This window comes from Excalfactoria chinensis, chromosome 2 (assembly GCF_039878825.1).
Source record: "Excalfactoria chinensis isolate bCotChi1 chromosome 2, bCotChi1.hap2, whole genome shotgun sequence".
In the NCBI taxonomy this organism is placed as follows: Eukaryota; Metazoa; Chordata; class Aves; order Galliformes; family Phasianidae; genus Excalfactoria; species Excalfactoria chinensis.
The window spans coordinates 14,314,284-14,333,901 of NC_092826.1; the positions used below are offsets into that span (position 1 = coordinate 14,314,284).

Here is a 19,618-nt window from a genome sequence, read left to right on the forward strand (position 1 = left end):
TTTCTTACATGCAGCATTAAATGTATTAGATCGGACAAAAGTAGTTATCTATGTGTCCACATGTGTGTTTTAAAGTATTTTGAAGGAGAGCCACTAAAGATCACCTGTTACACTTCCATTTTTACCTTTATTGCATGGCTTTGTGTCTTCCTCCTCTCCCTGTATTTTAATTGGAAACAATGACAACAACTTGGTAAGTTTAGCAGTGCACTAGGTGTCTGAGATTCCCAATAACATTTATGGCATCTCCTGGGCCATGTAATATGGGTAGGCATTTAATGTTCATATTGGAACGGAAAGTGCAGTTTTCTGCAAAATGAAATATACACATTAGAAAGATATTTCCTTTTCCTAAACTTAATGTGAGACCTCACATCAGTAACTATGTAAATAAATCTTTTGTGCAATAAAAACATGTTGTTTGTAGTCTGTCACATTAAAGCAAGGATTTGAGCACAGTGAGAAATCACAAATGGAAAACTTATTTACAAGAAATCAAATGAAAGAAAATTCCTTTAGAGCTAAATGCTTCGACTGTATGGTATTGCTGTTTCGTATTAGAAGGTATTGTAGAGAGATTTAATGTTCATACGTCCAGAACACTGCCATTTACTAGCAATGAAGCTTAGGAATAAGAAAGAAAAACATTTGCATATAGGAGTTAATGTAAAGATTCCTGAACTCATTTATAGCTTTTTTTTCCACTGACTTCCATGCCCTTTGATCCAGATTAGCCTTCCCAGAAGTGCTGGAGGGAAGCAGAGTGTGGAAGTGAGGCAGTGAGAGGTGGTGGCTCTGTCTGGCTGGGGGTGATGACAGGACAGGGGGCTCAGGTTGTTTTCATTTGCTGAACTTGCGGTTGGAATGTGGGAAGAAAGGCTGCCACCTCTTTTATTGATATTTGTTAGGAGAGACTCATTATATATTACTCCATATGTATGTGTATGTGCATGTGAGGTTTTTCAGAGCTTTGGATGAATGCCTTTTATATAGCATTTTTAAGATCAAAATCTACACAATTATGTGGATTCCTGCATGTAAATGATTTCAAGGAGTCTGGTGTTTTAGCATTTTTAATTTTCTAGTAGATTTTATGATAGCGTAAAGTGATAAATTATCTCTTGTGGCTGCCAGTGCTGTTTAACTATCTGCAGACACGCCATTAGCAGCAGCAGCCCATGCCCAGCACCATTCCTCACCCCTCCCCAGGAGGCTGTTTGTGGGGTTTCCTGTGATCTCCTTGTGCCCGTGGTACCAGGGGAGCAGAGCAGCCCCGGACAGCCCCGCTGTGCCCAGCCACGGGGGTGTTTTCCTGACGCACGGTGGCAAAAGCTACGAAATGAGCATCAGATAGTATTGACTTTCCATCACTACTGGCCTGTGTTAAAAACAGTGACAGAGGAGAGAAAGGTTCCATTTCCCATTACCAGATATCCAATCCCCCTAGAAAACATCTGCTGAATCTGGGACTATGCCATGGCATTAGCTGCTCTGTTTCATGCTGTTTCATTGGCTGCTCTCAGCACTGCCCTGTCTATCACAATGCAGAATCTCTTTTCGGAGACGTTTCAACCACATCATTAAGGTCTCCAGCCCCATTTCTCTTAAAATTGGTGGTAGCTGGGTTTGCTTTTTGCCTTTGGCGCACAACGTGAAGTTCGGAAACTTGACTCTGTGCAGTGTGTAAGAAAGGGAACAAAAGTTTCCCGATGATTTCATGTGACAAAAGTTGTGCAAGGAAAAGAAGCGGGCCTGCAAAAACCCTGTTTATATTCCCAAGGAACTCACGCCGGAGTGCCTCAGACACATAACCGAGCGCTCCTCAAAACGCTCATTACTGAAGACAGTAAAAGAAAATGGTCTTTAGAATTCACGTGATATACTACCAACTGGAGGGAGAATAATGCAGAAATACTTTCTTGATGATGTGTGCTAAAGCAGCAGGCATTTAAGAGCAATGGATGTCAATCTCTGAGGTTTTTGTAAAGAATTGCAATTTATGACGTGTTAGGGTAAACAGTTGGATTATATTTCTGAAATGCATGTTCCATCAGGTAAAATCATTGTGATTATGGGCTCTCGTGCTTTAAGTAAGTCAGTTATGCACTAAAAGGCTGAAATTGTAAAACAAGTATGCTTATGCTTAACTGCTAATCCCTCTTTGTATCTACGCTGAGTAAACTACAAGAAAAGAGAAACTGCATTAAACAATAAAGGCATAAATGGCATGTTATGTCATCTTGATAAACAATGGCTGTTACACTGCTTTCCTTCAAGAAGTGACTGTGAGTGCCTCTGTATTCTCCCTCAATGGAGAATGTGCCTGGGTGTAAAAAAAAGTGGAGGAATATGGAAGTTACTTTGCTCACTGCAACACTTTCTCTCTGAGCGCTGCTGCCTTCCCTTCGGTTAATGGGGTCTTATCGATCACAGAAATCCCAACTTGCTGCTCCAGCAGCCAGTCCACTATCACGCAGAACGCAAGTTTCAAAAACGGCGACGCAAAACTCGCTTCAAGTGGTTTTGCAAATGTTTGACAGCAGAAGATAATAAACGAAAATAAATCTTCAGTATTTCTCCTAATGCAATTTGTGGCATGTCAGCGTCAAAGGGTTCTAACAACAAATCAACAAATATTTGAATGAAAACAATATACATAACTTATTTTTCTATATTGGAAACAACTGTCAAACAATTACTGTGTGACTCCATGAATTAGTTGGTTGTTTTGAAATATTCCTGCTAGGATAAAAATGGAAAAAAAAAAAAGGCTGTAGGGGCCTTTGAGCCTGAACATATTGTGTCAATCACCGGCATGTGCAATGTATCTAAGCCATGAGGTAAAAATTTTCTTTGTAAATTATTTCATAAATAAATAATTTGCCCGAAAAAGTTTATGAAAATATTTTTGCCTTTATTAAGTTCTCTCCCGTTCTGTTGTGGTGAATACAAAGCGATTGATATTGACATCTTCTTGATCTGCTTTATTTTAACTTGAAGCGCAGAATGTATCATGCAAGCACTTTTTTTTTTCGCACAGATACCACAACATTCTCTTTTCGAGAGCGTTTCTTTGGAGTTACGGGGACTCCTTCCGCCTTTCTCAGCTCTGCTCCAAACGGGGTCTGAAGATCCCCCTAAAAGTGTCCACACTGAACGCTGATGGATTTTAAGCACAGATCTCATGTTGTTCTACAGGTGGAAGAGGTGCGTTCATTACCGAGGGTTTCACGTGTTGGAACCTGCTCTCACAATCACCGACCTTCGTGTTTTATGTCAGAACATTGACGAAATGCAGGAGCCGAGGTGTGGGGCATCGCTTCCTGTGCCAAAGAGAAAGCAATGGATAGGTCTCACCCAAGCAGAGAAGTGAAGGGGAATAACCCTGGTTTTGAGTATTTTCCACTCCAGCACTTTTGAAGTGCGCACCAATACCTGCTGGCATTAACCCTTCACAGCTCCACGGCGTGACGGTGGTAACAGAGCGGGAGAGCCTGAAGCAGAGAGCATGGGACAGATGCACCGAGCTGTCAGAGCTGTGCTCGCTGCACTCGTGGGAGCAGTTTGTGCGACTGCAGTTCAGCTTGAGGTTTACGAAGGCAGAATCTGCACAGTAGTGCGGTGCTGCAGAACGTGGCCCCGACACCACAGCAAACTCTGACTTCTGACATTACTTTTCCTTCTTTCCTGCTTTGTGCTGAGGCTTTGGGGAGACCCACAGAGTCCTCGCCTTGCATGGAGCCCAAAGGGCGCACCTCACACCTATGTGCCTTGCTATCCGCCAGGCAGTCCTACAGCAGAAACTATGGGGAGCGTGCTGCCGGGTGGTTTACGTGAGCAATCGCTTTGCCCATCTGCCAGCAGGTCGAACTGAGTGTGTTTGAGGGATAAGTTTAGAGACACCACATGCATACAGGAAGGCTCCGTGTGTCTCCCTAGAGGCTTTATCCTTTGTAGCTCACTGCGCGTTGAGGATAGACATGTAAGGAAAGCGTTATGTCACATTTGGGGGGAGCAGCTCCATCTCTGACACCATCGGATTTAACTCTTTTCCAGCTTCCCCACCGAACAGAGCAGTACTGCTCTGTGGGATCACTTTAAATCGTGCGCGCAGGAGGAAAACCCACGCCACATAAAGTCCCCTAGGAGCAGAAATAACAGTGTCCCGCTGTCCAACGCACGTTAACACCGCTTTTCGTGCCCGCTCCGTCTTTTCCTGCGGTAATTCCGCACGGCCGGGCTCCGTGCTCCGTGCAGGGGAGTTGCGTGGCTCTCCGGCGGGCGGTGCCGGCAGCCCCCAAATCCGTACGGCGTCCCTCGGCGCACGCACAGGGAAACGGGGGAGGGGAGGCATTACAGCCTTCCGATGGGAGCGACGGAGCGGGGCGGGGGATGCGGCCGTGGCCTGCGGGCTGCTCGCCCGCCACTTCTCCCGCTGCCCGCGGCCGGGCCAGGCGCGCTCCCTCGCTCCCTCCCCTCTCGCCGCGCGTGCCCGCGGGCCCGGCCCGGCGGCGGCGGTGAGGCCGCGGCGGCGGCGGCGGCGGCGGCGTTGGGGGGCGGCGCGGGCCGCGCGGCGGGGCCGCCTGCACTGTCTCTTTAAGGGCGCTCCGTCTGGGGTGGCGCTTTCCTCCGCGAAGGCTCCTTTGATATTAATAGTGTTGGTGTCTTGAAACTGACGTAATGCGGGGAGACGGAGGTCCTGACAAGCGATAACAGTCTCTGATAACGCGCCGGCCGCCCCGCGCTCCCAGGCCGCCGCCTCGCCGCCGCGCCGTGCCCCGGCTCTGCGCCCCCCGCCCCGCCGCGCCCCCGCCCCCGCCCCGCGCCGGCCCCGCCGCCCCCTCCCCGCGGCGCGGGGCCGAGGGGGGAGAGGAGGCAGCAGCGCCGCGGCCCCCCGCCCCCCCCCCACCCCCCCGCTCCCCGGCCACCGCCACATAATCCGCGGCCAACTCCGCCGGCAGCAGGAGACGGTTCATGGCTCGCGCCGCGGCTCCACCATCTTCCAGGCTGCCGGGGCCGCCGCTGACGGTTAATCAACAGGTACGGCGCGGGGGGGCGGGGGGGCGGCGGGGAGGGCGCCGGGGCCGGGAGGGGGCGGCGCGGCGGCGGCCGGGGCTGAGGGGGGGGCGCGGGGCGGGGGCGCGGCGCCCGCGGCGTGTGCCCGGGCTGGGAGAGGGGGGGGGGCGCTTCCCCCCTCCCCTCACTGTGCCCCCCCCCCCCCCCCAAAAAAAAATAAACAAACCCCCAAAAAACAAAACCTCACCAACAGCACCACGAAGGGGGAGAGGGGGGGTGGGCGCAGCCGGAGCGCTTCTCAGGTTTCAGAGGGATTTTTCGGTGCCCCCCACCCCGACCCGCGCCCCCCTCGCCCCCCCGGCGGTGGGTCAAAGCCATGTGCCATGGCCGGGAATGGGCGAGCGCAGAGCGGCCGCGGCCCCGCCGCGCTCGGGAGGGTCAAGTTCAGGGAGGAGGGGAGCAGCCCACGGCGCGGCTCTGCCCGGCTCTGCCCTCCCCGCTCAGCGCTGTGCCCCGGCCCGGGGCGCTCTGGGGGGAGGGGAGGGAGAGCGGCGCGGCGCGGGGGGCGGCGGCGGAGGACGCTTCGCACCGAGGAGCTGCGCCCGCACGGCCCCGCGCCGTTGCCGGCAGCCGTAGTGCGGAGCGCGACGCGTGGGGCGCGGAGGCAGCACCATGAGCAGCAGTAAGTTCGGGGAAAAGTTTTTTTTCTTTTTCTTTTTTTTTCCCCCCGGGGGGGCTGGGGTCCGCGCACACCGCGGTGGGATCAGTGTTGTTATGTTTTGTTTTGCTTGTTCTGGGTTTTTTTTTTTCCTTTTTTTTTCTTTTTGTCTGATTTTTTTTTTTTTTTTTTTTTTTTTTTTTTTTTTTTTTTTTTTTTGCAATCAGAGCACGGAGAGACGTAAAACTTTTCCTTCTTAAAGGCGAAGCTCTGCCCGCGGCGCTGCCCTCTCCGCCGGCCCGGAGCTGCCCCGTGCTGTCCTTGGTGCAATGAATGGGGTGGGCGCGGAGCGGCGGCTCCGCAGGGTGACCCCGGGGGCTTTGTTCCAAGCACCGCGCAACTTTTGGGCCCTCCGGCTTTTTTTTTTTTTTTTTTTTTTTTTTTTTTTTGAAATACATATTTAAAATCAGTGATAATTTTGGTAAACTTTGGAGATAGGGATGAGCTGAGGGAGGAGTATCTCGGTGCCATCCCACCGGGTCCCAGCGCGGCTGCAGCCAGAACACCCCCGACAGATCCCGCTGCAAAAGGAAAAGTATTTCCTACCCCAAACAGAGCGTTCTGCGCCTATTGGAGGTGCGGAGCGCGCTGCCTCTGCTGAGCGCATTTGGAAGGCTGATAGGAACAAGCAACAATTCCCTACGCTCCGGTTTTATTTAATCGAGCTGAGTGCAGGAGCCACCGAAGTGCCATCCCGGCAGTGCTCCTCAGCTGCAGCCGGGGATGTTGGTGGCATCAGGTTACTTTCCTGTTGGTTTTAGGAAAAGTTGAGCACGCAGCAGAGGCTGCCAGAGTGAGACATGCGAGGGGCAGCGGAGGAGAGCGGCGGGCAGAGCCAGGTCCTGACGTGGCCAAAATGGGAATGAAAGGCTCAGGGCTCCGGGGCTGCGGCGAGGTTCCCTCGTGGGTCCGGCAGCGCGGATCCCAGCGGTGACATTTAGGGAAAACCTCACTGGGTGAGGAGCTTTTTTAAGTGCTCCGGGTCTGTGAGTAAATAGAGGGCTTGTTTGAGAACATCAGCTATTTCCTGTAAGTTGTGATGCTGACAGGACTGTCTGGAAATGATATCAACACTTTGAAAGATATATATATTTTTTTTCTTTCTTTTTTTAACCGCTGAATGAAAGTTTGTTAATAACGCGGTCAGACCAAAGCAGTGGAACACTTCTCTACTGAGTAAAAAATAGACAGAGAGAAAGACTTTTTCTTCTTTCCTCTTGAAAAAGGAGTACCTGCTGCCCAGAGCACACAGAGCCAGCGGTGTTGGTGCCTGTGTGTATGCAGGCTGCTTGGGGCAGCAGAAGACTCCTTTGCCTTTCTGGGATCAGGAGAAGTAGGACAGAGAACAGCAGTCAGTCCATAACCCGCCCTGCTCGCTCCGGTCCTCGCTTTCTGTTGTTGTTTCACATAAGAACTTTCCTCTCTTTGAAACTTTGTGTGTATGTAGTCACAACAAAGTAAGTAAAGGGCAAAGTTGCATCAGCTTCCAAGCATATATGTTGGATCCTCAGTGGGCTCTCAGTAATAAGGAGTGTTGTGTTTTGTTTTTTTTTTCTCTATTTCATAGTAATGTTAATAAAGGAAAAAATGTAAATAGCAGTCCAGAGATCCGAGACTTCTTTGGGTATCAGACATGCTGCAGCCAGGTTACCCTCTCCTATTTAATGCCTTTGTAGTGTGATTTATGCCACTGCTGAGTGGGGTGCTTCTGTCTTTATTAGCGATAGAGTCCCGTGTTACTGTATGACTCCATCTCAGGGTTATGTTTCTATCATGTGTTGCGCATCAGTCGTAGGAACTTGCACGGTGCGCGCTGTTACTGTGCTGCGTGTGGGGAGCTTTATTATTCACATGTTGTGATTGCTGAGCACTGAGCCCCGTGTGGACCCAAGTGCCTCTGAGGTGCAGTGGCTGCTGTTAGATCTCCGTGTTTCAGGCATGCTGTATTTTAATGCCAGCTGACACAGAGGGTTTTCTATTTTCAAAGCATTGTGCAAACAATGACTAATTACTTTCTGTTCGTGTGAATTACCTCTTTTAGCACTTTATCAGGCAGTCGCTTTGAAACAAAACTGTTTTACATTACAGTGCGAAAGAGTTAAAAAATTAGCAAAGACGTGTAGGGAAAAACCAAAATTTTAATTACAAACAGGCATCTTTGGGTATGTATTTAAATTGTTCTTTTAATGTGGAACTTTCCTTCTGAGTTTGGGAGGGCGGATACGTATGAATATTTATGTCTCTTATAAACTCTCGACAATATTTTAATGTAATAATCTTAATAGAAACCGTCTCAGATCTCAGCGGCAGCCGCGCTGGCAGTATCGCCTTAATAAAGGGTTGTGGGTAGCACCAAATATAACATTGTGAGAAAGTTTATGGCGAAATATTTTTGAACACGACGGGCTGGGAATCTGACAACTCTTTTTGTTAGCTGCAAGTAAAGTGGAAATAAATTACGTTTTTAATACAGTTTCAGTTAAAACAAACTGCCACCTGGTAGTAAAAGTATCGGCCCAAACAGAAATATATTCTGATGGAGATATTCAGCTGGGGTGCAAAATGAGGCCATTCATCCGCATGCTGACAGCGTTCCAGTCGGTGTTTGCCCTGCTTAATTTAGTTCCTCCACACACCATGGGGCAGTCTGGGGCTGATTTTGGCAAAGCCGGGCGTCAGGGAGCTCCGCGCTTTGTCCCTGGTGCTGCACCTCAGGAGGCAAGATGCAGTTGGTTACCAGTAACAGCAGACAGGTATATGGAGAAAAGGCAAACGCTTTCTTCTTTGTTTCTGAAACTTTCTGAAGTTCCTACCTAGTGAAAAAACAATGCCATTTTCCAGGCCTGGTGATTAATAGCAAAACCAGCATGGTCTGCACCCATCTATTGTACAAATACCATTGCTTGCTGACCTTTGGATACATTAATTACAGCATATCTGGTCCAGGTTCTACTGTTTTTGTCTGTCTGGAAGATAAATAAAAGTGCCCTTTCCAGTCCTGGAGAAAGAGAAGAACTTTTTTCTTGGTACTGTCATGAATTATGGAGTTCATTTTTGAATGCCGTGCCAATGGCGCTCTCTTTTACTTTTCTAAAGATAAGCTTGCACCAAAGAGGGAACATTTGCTTACTCGAAGACTGCTTTCAGTTCACTTCTTACTGTGTTTAAGAACTTTCTAGGCTTTGCTTTTTTTTGGAGTGTGTTTGCTAATTAAAAGGGAAAAAAAGCACACAATGAGTTCTATCGGATGATGCGAAGGATTAAAGCACAGTTACACCCCTAAAGAGCAAATGTTTACAAGGGCGAGACATGTAGCTGCGCCGTGTGGATGATGCTGGCTGCCTGCTCCTTGATGTAGGTCGCACCTCATCAATAAGGCCCTACCAGGGCAGCGTGCGGGGCCAGATGTGCAGTGCCCAGTGCTCAGCAGTGCCACCGGGGCAGGGCAGGGAGCGGTGCCATCCGGTTCCCAATTTCGTCAGGCAGACCGGGGCTCAGATTAAACATGGAGTGATGGGAGGATGAATGCCGTGGCCTCAGCTTAGTCCCCAGTGGACATTTTGTGGCAGTCTGGGAACATCGCGTGGCTGAGCACCATCCGGCTGGATTGGCGTCACGGGGTTTGGAGGAGCGTGGTGTAGGTGGACCAGCACAGCCGTGTGTAAGGAACTTTGTTTAATAGCCATCTATGTTTTGTTCATCTTCTGCGCTATCGATTTCTTATTTTCTAGCACCTTTTAAAGCAGCGCATTAAAAATTAATAATGCCACCAGTGGAACATGCATCTAAAACTGAATAGAAAATGCTCATCTTTCTGTCGGTGATTTTTATTATCGGCCGAAGGAATTTTACTCGTGCTGCGGATTTCTGTATGTGGATTTAGGAAACTCGCGGAAGTCCTCTACTGCGCGGCGCAGCTCAGCATGAGACGCCCCGTGTGCCTGCTTGGTGGGACCTGGGCATGCTGTGCTGGTGGGCACAGCTCCCATGGGGTGCTCCTGCCTCCAGAACAGGACGGCTGAGTCGCAGAGTTCAGTCCCAGTGGTCATTTTTTTTTTTTCTCTCTCTTTAGCTGCATCGCACACGTATAATTTCTCGTAAGTCTGCTTTCTTTCCAGGCTCGGATCGACTTTTATTTCTTCTTTCCCTTAAATTTAGTTTAAAATATTTAATTTTTAAAATGTTACTAGCCCTTTAAAAACCTGTAATAAATGCTTTACAAGTGGCTAGACACCTTCCCTGGTGGTTTAATTTATACAAGCAGGAAACTTTCTCTCCTTCTTTCTCTCTCTCTTTCTTGTTTTCTTTAAACCAACTGACGTAATGCCAAACTTTGCTTTAAAAGAACAGACAGAAGTAATTGGTAGCTTTTAACTTTTAATAATGTTCTGGATTGGTTTTAGTGGCCAAACTGCCATTTTTTAAAAATTCAAGTAAAAACGGGCTTGTGGCCTGAGGAAGAAAGGCCCTGTTGATGCAGTTATTTTTATTCTTGTTTTTCAATCTGTTATTAAAAATCTTTCCTGCTGAGCTCTGCTGGATTTCTCCAATTGCTCTTTGTGATGGCTGGTGCATTTCAGGTTACGGTAACTTAAACTGTTTTCTGATTTATTATTATTATTATTATTTTCTTTTTTTTTTTTTTTTCCTTTTTTTTTTTTTTTTCCCCATGGGCATTTTGAGATGCCCCATCCCTTTTCTTTTTTTAGGTTCCATTTCTTGCCTCTTTTTCCTTTCCTTTTGCCCAGCGCTCAAAGTCTTACTATGGAGGGGCAGTTTGTTTTCATTCCGACAGGACTAACTCTGTAGCTGCCTTCACTGAATATTATTTCGCCAGGATGAGAGTGTTTTACACCTGTCAGTGGCACTGATGGAAACAATATTTGCGGCTCATTTCAGAGGATGGGAAATGCTGTCTGGCAGAGTGGCTGTTTTCTGTGCTCCCTCCACCTCATATTTTTATAACAACCAAGTTTTACAACATGCTTGGTAATAGACTTTAGTGATTTGTGCCCACAGGATGACAATGGGAACAAGAAAATGCAGCGGAAGGATTTTATAATTGACTATACTTAAGCAAATCCAGTGTATTATCTTTGTTTTTTCCCTCCTCTTTTTTTATTTATTTTCTTTGTTTTCAGAGTTTTTTTGATTTGTTTCCTTAATTTCTTTCCCACCTCTGCTGGGGTTTCGAGCGCAGACAAGCTCTCTGCAGTAAAAGTCAGCGTTGGGCAATAGACTTTCTTGACGAAGTTGACGTCAGGACGACTTCATAAGTTGGCAAGTAGGGAAATCTTTCAAAGACCGAGTTGGCTTGTGCCAGTTTTTCCTTCCTTTAGGGGAGACACTCCACCCAGTAGGAGGTTACCCCACCCAGTGTGGAGAGCTATAATTCAGTGGCAACACTTTAAATGTCAATCCTCCCTAGGGTTTAAACCCCAGACTTGTCTTGCCTCAATCTTTCTATTGAATCTAACATTCAATCTGTTGAAGTAACCTCTCATCTTCATAAGCGCTTTTTGGTCTTGATCCTGCAGTCCTCATTCTTGAAAAATACGCATTGACGTCAGGGGGACTTTTTGGTTCGGTAGAGCTGCAGGATTGGCCTCTGCAGGGTGGTGTGTGGCTGTGTGTGTCTGGAAGGAGGATTGTGTCTGCCTGATGAATACTGTATGTAATCTGTGTTGTTACAGATGAAATCTGAAGAAGTCCTGGAGCTGTAGTGCACTAAAACAGATCTTCAATAAGTGAAGAAGTATACTTGTTTTTATTTAGCATTTTGTCAAGTGAACATATGAGCTTTAAAATTACCAACTAGGTAGAATGTCAAGCATTTCTACCCCTTATATTTATCTATATCACACGATAGGCATTTTTGAGTGCTTCTATTGGAATGCTTTCTGCGCTCTGATGGAAAATGAACACTGTGACTTGCAACTCAGTGCTTGCCATGGCCATTGGGGTACTCAGATAGGGGCTGATAACTTGCAGGGAAAAAGTTTCGAGGTGCTCGCTAAGTCAGTGTACAGTTTTTTATATGAGCATTTTGCTTCCTTCTGGCGTCAGTTCTCAAGCATCCCTTCCAGATTCCACGTTCCTGTAGTCAGACTGACAGTGCAGAGGGGAATTTATAATTTGATATTGTAAAAATGTTACAGAAGAAGCACCGTGGTGTTAATCTCTGTGCATTTTGAAAATTAGCCAGCATTTTTAGTTCACTCATATATCTGAAGAAAAGCCTGTAAAAGATAACGTTAAAAATCATCGATGTGCTTATGTTTCTCAGCAAGATTTACTTAAACAATACACTTCAGTTTTGCCTCAAACCATTTCAAGCCACCTCTGGTCCAAGAATGTACCAGTTCTTGGTTCCTGGAAGATTAAGCGTGACAGTTTCTATTATATAATGAACAGCAGTATTGTTTGAACAAAGGTAACATATTTTGATTTGTGTACTTTTTTTTTGGCAGCTGGCACTAGTGTAGGTCTAAAATGAGTGGTGATCTAACAGTGTAAATATCTGAATGTTCTTGAAACGCGCTGTATGGATGTAATGTGTTTAAATCATTGAATCTATCTATCTATATTATATAGAATGTGTGTGGATGTGTATATACAAAGCCGTAAATGGTGTGTTCTGCTATCTGTAGCCTTCAAATGTGTATCCTTTGGGTATTCTTGACCTACTTTGCAAAGTCTGAAATACATACTAAAACTTAAAAAATTAAACATACAGCTTGACGGTTCACAAAAACATTGGGGACAGATTTTCTTGTAGTTAATTGCAAAATGATAAAATACTCTGCCTGGACTCTCAGACTGCTTTTGGATGTGCCAGTGACATCACTGGGACTATTAAAAAGCCCTGCAAAACCACACGTCAAATCAAAAGCCCAACAAAAACTAATTTCTCAACTGATGTTTGGGTGGGGAGGGGGAAACAAGTAGGTGCTGAAGTGGAGTATCGCCTTGAATTCCTGTGTGCAGCTGTGGCTTAATGGAAGCAAAATTAGTTAGAACAAAGCAGTTTTCTTTGGGGGAGAAGCTTTTCAGTGTTTTCAAAGTTTGATTCTTTTTAACTTTTTCATACGATGATCTTCAAGTGAAAGCCGTGAGTATGTGGAACCTCATCCAAAACTTGCTGTGCAGATGAAACACAGCTTTGTGAATTCGGTTAATAAAACAAAGATTTATCTTAGTTCAGCTTCTCAAACTGGAGCTAGTTTGCTTTTCTGTTGAAGAGCTCTCGTTTTTGGACGTGTTAAGTACCCTTGATCAGACATTCCCTAACTGCAGTCATACAGGATAAACCAAAAATGCAGTGCATGCGGTTCATCGCTGAGCTTTCTCCTCTGCCTATGGAGATGCACATGCACAGTTAACAAAGTAAACCTTGCCCTAAATACCTGAGGCAAAAGCTTGTGGAAAGCCAAGCCTCACCGAGTGCTTTGCTGTATGTCTCACAGGTGAACAGTGACTGCTAGGCACGTGGGAGCGGGGTGGCTGTGCCTGGCACCTGGCTCGGGGTGCTTGGAGCAGGGCAGTCCCCTGAGCTGTCACAGGAGTGGGTGTTTCCTCCAGCCTTTTCAGAGCTGAAGTTTTTGTTAGAACTGAATTGCTTACTGAGTGTTGTGAGTATCAGAATGAAACAAAATAATACAGTGGATTAAATTAATCTTGTAATAGTTGTTTGGCCATACTGTAGCAATGTAAATCATCTTGTGGCATTGAGGTGATATTTCCAGTCTTATAGGGGGGAAGATCAGGAGTTATCAACAAACGTATATCTGAGTCATTCAGCTACAATAAATCTTCTGACAAACACCCACCCCTTGCACACCCAGAGACACTCTCCGAGACTGTTGAAATTCGGCACACACCTGTATCTTACGTGTGAGTCTGTAAGCATGAATAGGAGATGTGTTCTGAGCTGCAATCACACAGTGTTGCTTCCTCTGCTAAGCTACAGCACCAGCAATCAAAACAGTCCCGGCACCAGAATTCAGCTTTCCACTTGTTTGTTGCTGCCTGCGTAGCCCTCAAGGTTGTCTCCTTCCCTGGAAGTCATCCCAAGGAATGGTTAATTACAGAGAAATGCAGGGTATGGTGGGGAGCGCAGCTCTGTCGCAGCTCAGGGTACGAAACTTCATGTGCTTTGTCTATATCAAGTAAGAAGCAATCGTGCCTAATCCACTTTTATCTAGGTATCATTCTGTCATGTGTAAGGTATGCTCTGCCTCGCTGCCTCTGTTCTTTGCCTCTCTGTGTTTCCCACACACGTTCTGGTCTCACTCTGGCTGCTGGATGCACATACATACACGCTAAAAATACACGTAAATTGAAGTCCATCTGTATATTGCATAATTTTTTTTCTTTTTTTACAAAAAACACCAGTGTTTGTATTGTTCTTTTTCTGAGCCCTTAATGAGTTTAAAGAATTTAATGTGACTTAATAAGGGCTCTTATTCTATTTCTGACACAGAGACTAATGAGGGAAAAGTAGAACAAATTGAAACCCAACTTTTACTTGTGGTTGGTTTCATGACGTCATCAAATGCAGGATATTACAACTCCTGGAAAAGTTTGCAAATCCAGGCAAGAGTCCATTTTGCATCACTGCCCTTGTTTATCACACAGAGTTTACTAGTGAGAAAACAGAGTTGAATGTGTTTTATTTTCCTTTTGATGTTCGGGTTGGTTTGATTTTTAGGTGAACGCTTTTCATGAAAGTGAGTCTCACCTGATATGTGTGCCAACCTGTGGGAAATTTAGATACCGCTAAGGACTGATTAAAACTCACTGATTGTGGTGCTGATCTACTCCCTGCTTGCGCGTGCCTAACCTGCTAACTTCATCTGCAGTCAGATCTGATCCTCTCCAGAAAGCTGGCTAATTGCATCGCGTTTTAAGAACTATGTTTCTTTGGGATCTATACTGCACTTTGGTGCAGTTTATCACATTAAAGCAATCTTTCTGAACTGGTAAGAATACTTCCTAATGCCCCGTATTGCATTTTGCCTCTGTGCACACTATGGCCAAAGCAGTGTTCGCAGCACAGACAGGTCTTTGGCATGATCATCAGCTGGCCTGACACCTTCATAGGAATTCTTCTGATTGAAAAGCAGTTTGCTTCCTAAACTGGAATTAAGAATAAATGTAGGCTTTTACAGCACACTTGTTTCTTGGCCCTTTTGCTGTTCACAATCCGCTTTCTTTTTTTCTATCATCAAGTGTCTGAAAGGCTCAAATAAATAGCTGTGAAGCTCCAGTACTGCATGTATATCCATGTAAGCAGAGCGTAAGATAGATGTGATGCTATGAACATCGGGGTATTTTTGACAGGCCAAGGTAAGCTGTGATTTTCACTGTCCACAAAAGCTTCTTCTGATGTAACCAACTGGGGAAAGTTGCAGAACAGAACATATGCTTTTCTATACCATCTGATTCTTTTCCTGTATTTGTTGTAGGTATTCTAGCAATATCAATAAGCGGTTAGTAGTGTGTTTTCGTAGGTTTATGTTAGCACTTTGCTCTCCTGCTGTCCCTACGTATCTCAGAACGGTGATGGGTTTTATTGTTCCCTCTTTTATTTTACTTTTTTTTTGCAATTAGATTTTGTTTTTTGTGTTGCTGACTGCAACACGAGATAGTTCAAGTAAATGAATAAGAATTTGAATTGGAAATAGGGTCATTTTTAACCAACTTTCTTGAGCATTATCATGCAAACAGAAAGAGAGTAAGTTGTCTGGTTGGTTTTTCTAAATGCATATATGGGTGTTTGTGGTTTGTTTTTCTCTTAATGAAGGTTTTCATAATTTGGTACTTTAGAAAACATGGGTACGTTCTGAAAATATTTCTCACAGATGGCAGATCTGAGTCGGTAGCTTTTAGGTAGAAGGTTTTGCCGCAGCAAATGGAGTCTAGAGCTGAACACAGTTTTCTGGAGTTTTAAAACGGTTGGAAAGCAAGATTTATTGGACCTTAAATATCCCAGTGGTACAAATTTATTTGGTGTTCATGGCAGTTTCAGATTAACTTTCCTTAGAGATTTGCTGTGGTATTGCATTATCTAAGGAACATTTAAAATGGGTTTGCCTACCTTTTTTCTTCAGTGATTTCTCAGTTCTAATTTGTGTGTAGGAAAATCTGCACTAACAAAGATGACCTGTTAGCGCTGCTGAACTTTATGGTACGAACTGTTTTACCTGGATGGGTCAAAAAACAAGAGTTTGAAAAGCTGGCATTTTTAAAGGTTTTTCTTTCAGCGGTGCAGTGTGGCAGTGGTTGTTGGCAGTGGGACGGAGCCTAGGAAGTAGTCACAGGAGAAAGAAAGAAGACAGCTGTGGAATTTATTTTACTGGGTTAAAGGAGACTCATGGCTAAGCAAGCTTTACCTTCTCGGGTTTTCAGGATTTATTGCCCAAAAGACAGATGTCTGAATGGAAAGGGAACTAGGATATTGCAAAATCCATCACGACATGAAGTGCTATTACTGCATGTGAATACAATTTATTAATTTATTTCACTCCAGCAAATGGTGACTTTGTCTTATCGGATGGAACCTTACTGGAGTAATGTTGCCATAAGTTGTGGGCTTGCCAGCTGTAGATGCTGTCGTGGCAGTCTGCGCTGTGTGACGGTGCTGCTGTCATTCAGGAACGGGGCAGAAAAGTACCTCGATGCTTTCTTAGAAACTGCGCTATATGAAAGAGGGAAGGGCAAGAAGGAGAGCAGAGAGAGCGCTCTGATATATGAGCTGAGATTATGGATGTTGTAATGCCATTTATTGTAGAATACTATAGAAAAATCACATTGGGACCAAAGTTCCCGTGGATTAGCATTAGATATTTATTACCATTTTCCTGTGTTTTCCCTGGTTAGGATCTAATCCTTCAGTGTCTGGAGCAGCTTGGAGTTAAGAATTTGTCCATTCAGAGGGGAAAACATTGCCAGCTAAAGGATTTCACTATTTAACTACCAGTATTTATTTATTTCAATGCTTCCCTGCCCTGGTATTTCCCAAAGTGAAGTTTGAGATTGGAAGAAAGAAATGGGGGACAGGAAAGCCAGAAGAGTACCTGGGGCACATATCTGCTGGGTAACTAGCATTTACTGATTGTTATTTACTGCCAAGACGATTACAGCAGTTGTGTGCCGGAGGAGCAGCGTGCACGCAGCCAGTGCACAGGAATGAAGTGAGGTTGAGTGCAATTCCAAGGTGACTAAAAGGTTTGCTTGTGACATACTTGTAGCAAAAGCCATTTTCAGTTGCCCAGTACCCAAACACTGTAATTTCATGAGTGACACATTTGATTATGAGCAGCCATCAAAAAGCTGCTTATAGGCATCTTGTTTAAAAGAATGCACTTGAACTAAATAAATACTCACAGGTCAGATAAATATGTTGATCTGGCCTTCTAATTCAATGCCTGCAGTTTCATGCCCTATTTCAGTTTTTTTTTTTTTTTTTTTTTTTTTTTCTGATTTTTTTTTTTTTTCAGTTTTGCAGTTCATTTAAAAGTGTACTTTCTGCAGAGGTGATGCAGCCCATGCTTGTGCATTCCTTGCTACGGCAGAGCTTCCATTTGTGTCCTTGGGAGTTGGTGTGAGCCAGAGTTGCTGCCCATTCTGTGCTTGAAATAGAAAGAATATGGTTTGTAGAGAGGACCCCCTCCTCCTCAAAACTGACTTGCTGTGATGAGCAGTTTACTTCCTGGGAAAAAAAAAAAAAGGCTGTATGATTTTCAGTCCATTCTGTCAAGTTCTAGTGAACAGTATGAGCTTATTAGAGCTACAAGTGAGGAAAGAAAAGGGAAGGAATTGTGGCATGTCCTACCTCTGTGTTAGAGAAAATAAAGTATAAAGAGCCTCTGCAGAGCTTGCTTAGTGATTCTTTGCTTATCATCTTTTCATGATGAAATACGCACATAGGAAAAACACAGGAGTTAATGTTTACTTTCTGGATGTTTTATTGTCAAGCAAAGAGAACTGACAGTTTCGTGGTTAAGAGCCTGAAGTTGTTTTAGGCTTTGCAGTTGTTGAATTAATCTCCGCAAAGATAACTGTGTACCTTTTTAAGACTTTTTTGGGGGTCTTTGTAATGAAAGGGAGATATTTTGTTCTTTCTGCCTTTGGAGGCTGGATATCATGTTAACCGCTAGCAACAGGCTCTTCAGCTTTTCCTTCCTTGAACTATCTCGGGAATCATTCTTTCAGTGGATGGTGAATTTCCTTACAGATTTGGTAATTTATGGGTTTCGGAACCACACTGCAGAAGGGGCAAGTGCATTTTAAAGCATTTTTTTAATTGTGTGGAAAACGCTGGATTCTTAATTATAGGTTTACAGATATTGTTGCTGCTGTTACTTTGTGTCGTGCAACATTATCTGGGTGTTTTACTGAGACGTTGCTTAGGCAGAAGTTTCACTTGCAAGGCCTTTTTTTTTTTTTTCTTCATTTTTTTTCTCAGTAAATATTGAAGATGGGCAAAAAGAGACAAAGATCCCATCTTTGTAGCGTGCTGTACATCAGAGTTGATAGAACTTCAAGCTACTTACTCCCTAGTTTTAAAGAAAGATGAAAAGGCTCTTGGAAAGATTAACTTTATTTCTGGCAACATTTTCATAGAATTATATTATGGCAAAGACAGAATCAAAGGATGAATGGACAAAGTTGGGATTTTTGCCATTTTATTTTTTTTTTTTCTGAAGCTATGTAAGTTTTTTTTTTTTTTTTAATAAAAAATGTATGTAGAATACAGTGTTTCCCACAAGAGCACCTTCACAAATTTAGCATAAAGAAAATGCATTTTAATTCAAAGACGCTGGTACATTTTTTAAGGCTTTGAAAGCAGTAATCCAACAGGTACATAAAGGTGTAATGATAAACATGATGATTATTTGTATCTAGCATTGTTAGACTACATGATTTACTTTAGTGCGTGTTCAGATTAATTTTATTTATTTAAGATATCCAACCTATTCTGCATGTTAAATGCAAGTCTCTTGGCTTCTCGTTTTGCTGCTTTTAATGTCAGCTGGCTCATTTCAGCACGCAAAGTTTTCATTTTAAGAATTTCTTCTAATTTAGAAAATGCCTGATTACAGTTGGAGTGTCTGGATGCAGGGGAGCTGCATGCTGGATGGGAGTGAGACCACTTGTCTCAGGTCCCCAGCATCGAGGGCCGCACCGATGAGGCATAGGGAGCCGTGCACACTGCCTGTTGATGTTGTCCATTTTCAGCACCATATAAATAGTGTTGCAAATACACACTTGCAGAGTGCTTGCAGTGATGTGGGCATTGCGTAGATCTCCATGGTGCAACTGCTCAGGTGCGGGTCTTAGCATGCAGGCCATCTTTGTAGCCCAGCGTACTGCAGCGGTTGTTTCTTTCTAGTAGGCATCCTTACAGCGCAAACCCAGCATCTGGGGATGGCCTCAGTGGAAAGCATGTTGGCATGCTGTGAGCCGCTCTTTAACAGCTGCTGGGTCCGTCTCCCCGCTCACGACTGACTGAAAGTGCAGAGTGATCCTCTGAGAGGGGAGGACAAGACAAGACTTAAACCAAAGGGAGGTTTCTTGGCTTTGCCAAAGGGCAGTGGAGAGAAAGACTCATCAGAATAACCCAATGTTTCTGTCAGAAGTCTTAAAACCTGGCAGCTACACCAACAGGTCGTTTAATTTTCACCCGCCGCGGTTGCAGGGCCCTTGTCCTAAGCGTGTTTCCCAAGCCTACTCTTTCTTTCAGCAGGCGTCCGCGCTGAGGCTGTAAATTCTCCCCATGTGTCTGCATACACACACTCAGGGTAGCCCAAAATCTAAATATGCGCTGCTGAGTGCTCGTGCTCGCTGAGGCCCCTTTTCTGCACTGCTACTTGGAACCTG

At 44.9% G+C, this 19,618-nt stretch overlaps 1 protein-coding gene across 5 annotated transcripts in view; it reads left to right on the forward strand.

Moving 5' to 3' along the window:
• Positions 1–4,912: 4,912 nt before the first annotated feature.
• Positions 4,913–19,618, forward strand: part of TRPS1 (transcriptional repressor GATA binding 1) — a 210,260-nt gene continuing 195,554 nt past the window's right edge. For 4 of the 5 annotated variants that reach the window (XM_072329660.1, XM_072329663.1, XM_072329664.1 and 1 more), the window contains exon 1: positions 5,487–5,698. In XM_072329660.1, the coding sequence (XP_072185761.1) occupies positions 5,689–5,698 (10 nt within the window). In that variant the 5' untranslated portion in view covers positions 5,487–5,688. Of the gene's footprint in view, positions 5,041–5,486; positions 5,699–19,618 lie in introns of those variants that run through there. The other variant, XM_072329661.1, reaches the window with a different exon arrangement.